Here is a 10806-nt window from a genome sequence, read left to right on the forward strand (position 1 = left end):
CAGCAAATTATTCTACTCTTCTTTTGGTTTACCATCTCTTAAAGCTCAAACAGCTGTTCAATTTTCCTTTCTGCCAAATCACCATTTCTTACTCCAAACTAAAAGCAAAAAAAAAAAAAAAAAAAGGAATTCAATGGAATGCCCCACTCATATTAATCTGCAAACTGCAAAAAAAAAAAAAGGTTATCTTTAAGAACATGGTAATGCAAGAAATTCCCATTTCATTAAAATTTTATTTATTCTCAGCGAGTGAATTGAATTCAGAGGTGATAAAATTCACATGAGGCCATTAGCCATTATGTGCTTGAAGTGGGCCAATATTACCTTTTACTTCGACAGTGAGAGGGGGCCCTCACAGAGGCATCTATTGATAATTCTGAAACTCCAATGGAAATGAAGAGGATAATTAGGAAAGAGAAGAACTGGTTAGGTGAATTAATTATGATTTTCATCTAGCCTTGTAGCTAAACAAATTTGGGAAAGCAAAATTTACAGTGCAGATGAAGTTGTTGCAGTTGAGCTTCATTTCTCATTAATATCATAGACCATATAGAATCATGATAATGGCAAGAAAATGTATGAGGGTACAAAGATTTTAAAGTCAATTTTAATCATGTTAATCTGCTAAGCCATAAATAGTGGCAATTAATTACCCTTTTTCTTCTGGTCATCAACTCATCATTGTACTAACTTGATTTCCACCTGTTTACAAGTTAACTGCTAATTAAGTGTCTGTTATGCTTACCCTTTTACCATATCAATCTTTCACACAAGTTAAAACCAATAAACAAATATAGTAGCTAAATTGGTACTCCTAATTCGTTTGGAAATCTGATATACAGGTTTAAGTAAGGAGGAAGTGTTCTGAGCTCTACTATTTAAGGTAGAAAAGAGATAAAATTTTAACCCCACTAAATAAGGTGGATAAGACAATATGTGATGATCGTAACTTTGAGAGTCTAACTAAAGGATCAACGGGTACTAAAGTAATAGTCCAAGTCCAACTAAGTAGATATCTTCTATCTTGAGCTTCACTTCCGGTAAACACGTCTACTTAATCAAGAAGATTAAGAGCTAATAACTCAACAAAATTATCATTTTCTACGTGAAGATGAGACAATCAAGCTTAGAAAGAGCCTTTGAAATGCATGGTGAATGGTGAGACCTCTAAAGCCAGGAGGATTAGTGGGTTATCTTTCAAAATGCATGCCCTAAGCAAAAGACAGAATCCTTCATGTTTCCCCATGTGCACAGCCACCAAAGAAGTACTCTTTCTCAATTTTATAAGCTCCTTCTTTGCAGGCATAAGAGAATAGCACTATTAATATTAATATTGATATTACTATACAGATACATTTACATTTGTATATTGATTTTTATATACCCTTGTGTACCTCAAACACATGTGAACTAAATTATTAGGCCTTTTCATTGAGGCCCTACAATCATGAGTGTGGAAAGAATACAAAAAGCATCACATTAGACTTAAGAGGAAGGGTTGATGATAAGATTACCAGCTATCCTGCTGCCAAATTTTCATTTATATTAATACATACTTTATAAACTCAGCATAACAAAGTTGAATGTTTTGGGAATCTTTGCTTTTCTTCAAACATATAATAGAGGGCAAGGTTCAAGCTATTGAACATTAATAATTTATGAGGGAAGAAGATGAGTGCCATGATGATGAAATCATTATAAAGCAATGATAATGATATATATACATAGTTTATAACATAAACTTATCTAATATAATATGTTGAGAACCTTTTTTTAATAGAAAAATGAGTTGAAAAAGACCAGCATATAAAGTTTCAATAGTCGTTCTAAATAATCAGCAACTAATCTTTTACTCTTAATTTGATGTTTCAAGATATCGAAACGTCGTTTTCTGATTTTTTTTTTAAGTTTTTAACGTGCAGAAAAAATAACAGTATGATACAAATGGAGTGTCAGAAACATTATTTACCAACATCTGTTAAAATGTGGAAGAGCAGCGCATGATCGTCCTTCTTATATTGCTGGTCCCTGGTGGCAAAATTTGTGGATATTTAGCTGCTTTAAGTCATATTCAAACCTTCAAGCAAAATGAAACATGACAGTCACATATGGGAATCCCCATAATAATGCCATGGACTTGGCCAGTTTTGAGTCATTCTTCTGTCATCTGCAGGCTACTTTTTTTCTGCTCATTTCATTTTGGTCCATATGTTTGACATTTTAACTTGTACTGAATATGAGATGATGGCTTTTCTTGTCATCATATTATAAAAATAGCTAACTTTATAAAATTCCCACTTGATTTTACTCTAGATATGAAAATTTCTGTAAATGAAGTTGGTTATAATTACAAGTTACTGCAAGAGGAATCAATGCTCTTACTAACTAACAAATCATCATCCTTTCCATCATTTGAAAGCAATCCTGAAATCTTGCAACAATCATTGCTAATGATTCTCTAATCAGCCAATTGTAATATCAGACACTATGTTATTTTTCTGATATAAATAAAGAAAAGGCTTATTATAGTGGTAGAAGACTATAAAAAGGAACATGACTGTGGCATGATGAATACAAAATTATGGTAATCAACTAACAACTATTGACCAATTGTAAATAAGTGAATATTTTTTAGGGCAATACTACACTTATAATCCAATCTCATAAACTTTCTCTCACAACCTCGACATGACAGTTCACAATTGGTTTTTAATGAATTTTTCTACTTAACCAAATTGTAAGCTGCCACGTCGAGATTGTAAAAGAAAGTTTGTAAAATTGGATTCTAAGTGTATCTTTATTGTATTTTTCAAGCAATGTAAAAATTTCAGATGGTGACATTGCCACATTAAGCTTCAAACAGGCTTTCTATTTATTGTGTTTCCAATTTCTGTGTCAGTTGGGGCCTTGTAAACCATATAGAAGGTTGAAACGCAAGCAATTTTAGCTGTTAAAAGTCATCAAATGAGCACTGAATGAAGAACTAAAATGAAATATTTACTGCTGATATCAGCTACAAGTAGAGATAATTTCTGGGTAAAGGGTTGTCCCAGTGGATGCGAAACTGATCAATTAGTGGATGCGAAACTATGCATTAAGCATTGGCTGGCAACATTAATATGACTAGGGATTGAAAATCATTATCATAAGCATAGATGAATGGATGCGAAAAGAAAGAAAAAGAATAGCATTACTAGTTTATAGCAAGTACACAGCTGAATCTATGTAAAAGGCTTGCTGGTTGCATTTGCATTTCATAGATGAGTGGATGCGATAAGAAAGAAAAAGAATTGCATTACTACTTGATAGCAAGTACAGAGGGGGAGCTATGTAAAAGGCTTGCTGGTTGCATTTGCATTTCTCAGCAATCCTCTTTTCTTTTTCTTTTTTTCTGTTTATTGTCTCTCCTATCAACCTTGGTTGAATTCTGAAGTACATTTAATAAATGATGGGAAGAACATAAGATACACTTATAATATGACCATATAAATTGAGGCGACTGATAAAATTAGGCTCGGAAAACCAGATTATGGCAAGTTTTGTCACAAGGGTAAGGACAATCAATGACCTTAACACCTGTCCGATCAAAATACCAATCTCCAACAGCTATTGCAATTGCCTGCACATTGTCAAATAATAGGAAATTAGATTTATAATTAACTTCCACTTCTATGTAACAGTACTCAACACTGGGGTGATGCGGGCGTATACTACAAGATGAGAGGTGAGTTTTACAAGTCTTTATGTAAATTCAAAAAATGTTTTCTTTAGGCGTCAAGGATTATAATGTCCTTTAATGACTTGTCAGTATGCAGGAAAAAAAAAAACTAGTCTCCACTTCAATAAAGACAAAAAGGCAACAGTTTTTTTTCCAGGTGTGTTATCAAGAAAACAGCTCAGTAGATGTTGGATTGAGCTAAAATGGAGTTTTGTGGTTCAACTATAGCATGCAGGTTGATTCAAATTGTTCGATATTTTAAGAGGAAAGAAGAAAATTTTGAAAACAAAGTAGTTGCTACATATTGAAATGGCCACTCATCTGCAAAGTATAATGCATAACTATTATTCATAAGGATATATTATATAAGTTTTCATGATTTTGACTATTGGAAATCTATGCACAACTAGTTAGATCATGCATACCTTGTTACCAACAACAGGAGAATCATCAGCAAACCATGTATCTTGCCTCTCTGATTGGCAGTGAGCAAAACATGAATTTATGAATAAGCCATTCTGTCTAGACATCGAGAAGCCTTTGACCGCATTCAACACTTGATTCCTGAAACCTGTTCCAAGAAAAAAAGAAATGCCCTTTTACGATTAATCTTATGTACATCTGCTTAAGCCCATATAGATTTGAAAGCCCAAAAGATTTCTTATATTCATGTATAATTCACCTTGCAAAAATTTAATCTGTGATGGAGTGCATTTCGCATGGTTCAACCTGCAATCACGCCAATAGCCGGCGGGATCTGCTGATGGTGGAGCTAAACTTGATTGGATCTGATTACACATGTAAGAAATAACTTAGTCCATCAAGCTTATTGTTCAAATCCTCCAGGGCTACTCTCATAAGCAGATCATTGCCAAAAGTTCATTAGGTGATTAAAGATTATTATTCTAGATAAAAAGGTCATTACCTGCCATGAATCGTAAGCTGCATTGAGAATAAAGAGCGGGGTTTTGACATGGCCAATTATGTTTTGTGGGAAGAAGCACTGAAAGCAGAAAAGTACAAAAGATTTGGTTTAAGACAGCTGAATAATGTGTTGATCATTCTACATTTCTTCTCAGTGAATCAAATCAGATGTACATCTACGGAAAAGGAAATTAAGAAAAAGACTTACAGAAGTTGGATCAAGGTGATTAGTACATATGCGTGGCAGATGGCTTTCCACACCCTGCAACAATCATGAAAACTAACTTCATAAGCATCTATCAGATCAACTTCCATAAATTATTCCGAAATCAAAAGAAAATCACGTAATAATGATGTGTGCAGCTCCATGGTTCTAGTGGTATGTGAAATTTCAATCTTCCCAGCAGTTAAACCAAAAACAAAAAAAGTGACCTGCTTGGTTACAAGATTGACACAGGTTGACTTCATGACATATATATTTATTATTTTGTGTATACTTCTTTGGTTTTGTGAGTCTATGTGCTTATTGGCTATGCTCAGTTATATTGTTCCAGGAATGCTTATTAGCATCACTTACATAGCATTCATAAAGAGCTCTAAAGGATGCAAGACAAAGAATTTGGTATGACATGGAAGTTCACAAGTTTATTATCAATGTGGTACCTGCAAGCCTACTACTCCACTGTACAAACTCCTGAGGGTGCGCCCACCAGATACGTCAACGCTGAAATTCCAGACAGGATAGCCAATGAATAAATTAAGCCTTCTAAGCTACAGAACTAAGAAACAAGTTAATATTTAAGAAGTACGGAACTAAAAGAATCAAAGATAGTTGGCACTTACGAATCAAGAAATAGACCAGCGTCACTCAAGCACTTTACTCTAATATTTCTAGGGAAAAAGCTTCTGAACTCATCACAGTGTAAAATAGATGCTAGGCCTCCCGCAGAGCACCCAGAAAGAAGAGCCTGAAACTCGATTGCTCTAATATTTTAGGAATACAAAAAATGGAATGGAATACGAGAAAAAGATTAAAGGCTTTAAATTTATTAACCTGATGGGCATGGTGCATTCCCTTGGCCATTAAATCTTCAACTGCTGCTTTCCATATGCGTTGTCCCCTAAATTGCAGTTGTGCAGCCTGTAACCAAATTCATTTCACTTGAACATGTGGTTCACAGTATAAACAGAAAGATATAGTTGACCCAGCACAACCAGATGCATATCTCAATGTATATTTCAGTTCTTACATATACTAATTGACTTCAACGCTTGAATACTAAATATCTCACTCTTCTTATTCTCAGAATTAGTTCCCACTCTTTTTACTACATAAATACTGTTACTTCATAGCTCTCTCTTGTCACAGGACACAAAAAACTTGAAAGAAGGTAAAAAGCAGATCATAAACAAAGCTTTTTTAGACTAGAATCGCAAAACTTCTGTGCCATCCATTTTTAAAAAAATGACAAACAACAAAAAACAAAAAGAATAAAAAATTGGGCCTGGCCCAGCATTCCAGCATGGAACAGCCAGATCGTGCCGTGTCCGGCCACTATGACCCCACAGCATCCAACCATGAAGGACATGCTCAAAACCTGCCGGGTTGTGCCATTTTTGGGCCGACTTGACCCATTTTACACCTCTATTCTGGAAATGAGAAGTTAATACCATCAACCAGAAAAGATAAGAAATGAAACCTTTTTAAGGGAAAACGTAAGCATCAAGATACCTAAAGCTTTTCTAATCATAACCACCAAGATGATAAAGCTTTTGTAGTAATGGGGACCAGACAACTGTTTGACAATTGAATGGTAGTTGTAAAATCCCAATCAATCGCTTGACATCCAGACAGAATTTTCACAAATATTCTATGAAAATAAGCAAATAGCCAAATATTCTGTTAACCTTATTTTCACTGTCCCCGGTGAAAGAAGCACCGTCACAATAACGAAGCTTTACTCTATTCCAATTGAAAAAATCTGCAACACAACACACAATAAAATAACATAATGCTTGAGACAGTTATATTAATAAAAACAAAATAGTGCTAGCAGAACTTGATCAGCCTTGAATCTTGTAAAAATCAGATAGGAAACCTGGATTTTCTTGAGCTTTATTGCTTAGTATTCCTGTAAATGGTATCCACTTTTCCATGTACAAGGATGAACCTCGCCTAGTTTTCTTCCGGTAAACACAAGTTCTAACACTATTACACCATCCTCCTCCCTGCCATAAGATGTTTAACCATGTCAAAAACATATAAAGAAGATTGATAGCATAAATCTAAACAAAATATTTTTAAGAGATGCAGAGTTTTTCATCCAGAAAATTCATTATTATTGCACATCAAGAATAAGGTACCAGCCAAAAATGACTTTTTTTTTTCCTTACTGGTGATGAAGACTCAATGAGAAATCAAAATTACAAACCTCCAACTGAATGAGCCAACTATTTGCTCCTGAACCATATCCACGATGCAAATGGTATCCAGGCAATGTTCCATCCAAACAAACTGCAAGATTCAGGCACACAAGAAGGAATATTAAATTGGCCAACAAGTAAGAATAATTTCAACATGCAATAGTTAAATTGTCACAAGTCGCAATCTTCAAAAATTATAACCAGATTTACCAAAGGTAACATATTAACATACACAGATCAACCCATCTTAAAAACAAGTAGCAGTTGAAAAAATAAACATGCAACAGAACAAAAATGTTCCACTCAGATCACAGAACCAACATTGAGACAAAAAAGACAACAAAAGGTTGAGCATTAAAATATTAATTGAGTAAACACTAACCCATCTCTCAAGGCTCATTTTTTTTTTTTTTTTTTTACTAGTAAAGTACAATTCAAGTTACAATTAATGCTTCCATGACAAAAACAAATCCAAATCAAGAGAATCACAAACATGAGCAAATTTCAAAAGGAAGAAAGTAAGAAACTAAAAAAAAAGACACAACCCATCTGCAAAACAAAGTTGCAGAAAAGAATTAGAATACCATGAAAGTTAAAGTTAAAGGGTGTGAGTACCTGCGCCTTTGGCACCAGCTCCTTGAATGAGAGTGAGTCCAACCATGAGAGGATTAGCAGAGAGTTTAGAGTTGGAGATTTCATCACCATTATGAACATAAGCCTCAATGTTGGCCAGTTCTGTTTCATTAAACTCCAAGAACCCATCAACCCATTTGCCAAATACAAACACCATTACAAACACAACCCACAAAAGCTTCATCTTCTTTTCCAATCAAAGTTTCAATCTTTCTGCCCAAATCTTGAAAAAGGTTGAAACTTTGACACTGTAACAATGTGTTCGTTGTCCTCTACCTCCTCAGCTTCAAACTAAAATCAAGTGACATGCTTTTAAAGGCAAATAATATTGATAATTATTTTTATTATTTTTATTAATTTATTTCCTTGTATTGAATATATTTGAACGAAAATTTTGTGGACAGGAGTCAACAGTAAAGAGTATTTGCCGGGCTTTTTAAGGTTTTTAAGATGGTTGATTAAGAAAACCCAACCGGTTTGGCCGATTTACAATGGAACCCCAATAGTTATGAAAATAAATTTCAACCCCCATTTTGTTCATGGCATAATGGTCCATTCACAAATAAAAAATACATATAGGATATTTGCACACAAAACAAAACTACTTTATAGTAGTTTTTGCATACCCATATATGTATGTACACAATTATAATTTTAACAATGGTTTTTTAAATTAATTCTCTCTTACCTTATTACATATCTTTTAAATGTTTGAATTCTTGAAAACTCAATAAACACGTAGAGAAATCAATTTGTTGTAAGTCTTGTGTTTTAACAAGGGTAAATGTGAAGAACACAAGGAGTTAATGGTAAAAGAAAGGAAAAGAAGTTTAGAATATAAGGTCTAGGTGAATTTCCATCATACAATTATTGTTTCATTTAGATTGCTAGATCTCATTTTGTCAAGTTCGTACTCGTAATGAATCTACTTTTTAGTTTGTGATTTTCATTAACTTTTAATAAAATATCTATTGATTTGTGATGAAATGTCAAAATAAAGGTGAAAATATTTAGAAAGTAGGTTATTAAGAGTCTTACCTCAAATGCAAAATAGACAAAATGGGGTTAAAATCCCACTTTTAATACTAATGGGGGTTCATGGTTATTCACCANTATTGGGGACCAGACAACTGTTTGACAATTGAATGGTAGTTGTAAAATCCCAATCAATCGCTTGACATCCAGACAGAGTTTTCACAAATATTCTATGAAAATAAGCAAATAGCCAAATATTCTGTTAACCTTATTTTCACTGTCCCCGGTGAAAGAAGCACCGTCACAATAACGAAGCTTTACTCTATTCCAACTGAAAAAATCTGCAACACAACACACAATAAAATAACATAATGCTTGAGACAGTTATATTAATAAAAACAAAATAGTGCTAGCAGAACTTGATCAGCCTTGAATCTTGTAAAAATCAGATAGGAAACCTGGATTTTCTTGAGCTTTATTGCTTAGTATTCCTGTAAATGGTATCCACTTTTCCATGTACAAGGATGAACCTCGCCTAGTTTTCTTCCGGTAAACACAAGTTCTAACACTATTACACCATCCTCCTCCCTGCCATAAGATGTTTAACCATGTCAAAAACATATAAAGAAGATTGATAGCATAAATCTAAACAAAATATTTTTAAGAGATGCAGAGTTTTTCATCCAGAAAATTCATTATTATTGCACATCAAGAATAAGGTACCAGCCAAAAATGACTTTTTTTTTTCCTTACTGGTGATGAAGACTCAATGAGAAATCAAAATTACAAACCTCCAACTGAATGAGCCAACTATTTGCTCCTGAACCATATCCACGATGCAAATGGTATCCAGGCAATGTTCCATCCAAACAAACTGCAAGATTCAGGCACACAAGAAGGAATATTAAATTGGCCAACAAGTAAGAATAATTTCAACATGCAATAGTTAAATTGTCACAAGTCGCAATCTTCAAAAATTATAACCAGATTTACCAAAGGTAACATATTAACATACACAGATCAACCCATCTTAAAAACAAGTAGCAGTTGAAAAAATAAACATGCAACAGAACAAAAATGTTCCACTCAGATCACAGAACCAACATTGAGACAAAAAAGACAACAAAAGGTTGAGCATTAAAATATTAATTGAGTAAACACTAACCCATCTCTCAAGGCTCATTTTTTTTTTTTTTTTTTTACTAGTAAAGTACAATTCAAGTTACAATTAATGCTTCCATGACAAAAACAAATCCAAATCAAGAGAATCACAAACATGAGCAAATTTCAAAAGGAAGAAAGTAAGAAACTAAAAAAAAAGACACAACCCATCTGCAAAACAAAGTTGCAGAAAAGAATTAGAATACCATGAAAGTTAAAGTTAAAGGGTGTGAGTACCTGCGCCTTTGGCACCAGCTCCTTGAATGAGAGTGAGTCCAACCATGAGAGGATTAGCAGAGAGTTTAGAGTTGGAGATTTCATCACCATTATGAACATAAGCCTCAATGTTGGCCAGTTCTGTTTCATTAAACTCCAAGAACCCATCAACCCATTTGCCAAATACAAACACCATTACAAACACAACCCACAAAAGCTTCATCTTCTTTTCCAATCAAAGTTTCAATCTTTCTGCCCAAATCTTGAAAAAGGTTGAAACTTTGACACTGTAACAATGTGTTCGTTGTCCTCTACCTCCTCAGCTTCAAACTAAAATCAAGTGACATGCTTTTAAAGGCAAATAATATTGATAATTATTTTTATTATTTTTATTAATTTATTTCCTTGTATTGAATATATTTGAACGAAAATTTTGTGGACAGGAGTCAACAGTAAAGAGTATTTGCCGGGCTTTTTAAGGTTTTTAAGATGGTTGATTAAGAAAACCCAACCGGTTTGGCCGATTTACAATGGAACCCCAATAGTTATGAAAATAAATTTCAACCCCCATTTTGTTCATGGCATAATGGTCCATTCACAAATAAAAAATACATATAGGATATTTGCACACAAAACAAAACTACTTTATAGTAGTTTTTGCATACCCATATATGTATGTACACAATTATAATTTTAACAATGGTTTTTTAAATTAATTCTCTCTTACCTTATTACATATCTTTTAAATGTTTGAA

General features: G+C 33.6%; 1 protein-coding gene across 3 annotated transcripts; it reads right to left on the minus strand.

Annotated features, from left to right (window-relative positions):
• Positions 1 to 3276: 3276 nt before the first annotated feature.
• Positions 3277 to 10387, minus strand: LOC116119656 (pectin acetylesterase 12-like). 3 transcript variants are annotated; one of them, XM_031405601.1, is made up of 12 exons: positions 10073 to 10387; positions 9466 to 9548; positions 9133 to 9262; positions 8942 to 9015; positions 5697 to 5783; positions 5486 to 5610; positions 5306 to 5366; positions 4851 to 4904; positions 4644 to 4721; positions 4401 to 4506; positions 4144 to 4289; positions 3277 to 3619 (listed from the first exon to the last, which is right to left on the minus strand). In XM_031405601.1, the coding sequence occupies exons 1-12, from the start codon at positions 10272 to 10274 to the stop codon at positions 3509 to 3511; spliced, it is 1257 nt and encodes a 418-aa protein (XP_031261461.1). In that variant the 5' UTR covers positions 10275 to 10387; the 3' UTR covers positions 3277 to 3508. The 3 variants fall into 3 exon arrangements, with proteins under 3 accessions (XP_031261461.1, XP_031261462.1, XP_031261460.1); XM_031405602.1 differs by lacking the exon at positions 8942 to 9015 and adding an exon at positions 6551 to 6624 and having other exon boundaries at positions 10073 to 10386; XM_031405600.1 differs by lacking the exons at positions 8942 to 9015; positions 9133 to 9262; positions 9466 to 9548; positions 10073 to 10387 and adding exons at positions 6551 to 6624; positions 6742 to 6871; positions 7075 to 7157; positions 7682 to 7994.
• Positions 10388 to 10806: the final 419 nt, after the last annotated feature.

The sequence above is a fragment of the Pistacia vera genome, unplaced genomic scaffold (assembly GCF_008641045.1).
Source record: "Pistacia vera cultivar Batoury unplaced genomic scaffold, PisVer_v2 Contig898, whole genome shotgun sequence".
Taxonomy (NCBI): Eukaryota; Viridiplantae; Streptophyta; class Magnoliopsida; order Sapindales; family Anacardiaceae; genus Pistacia; species Pistacia vera.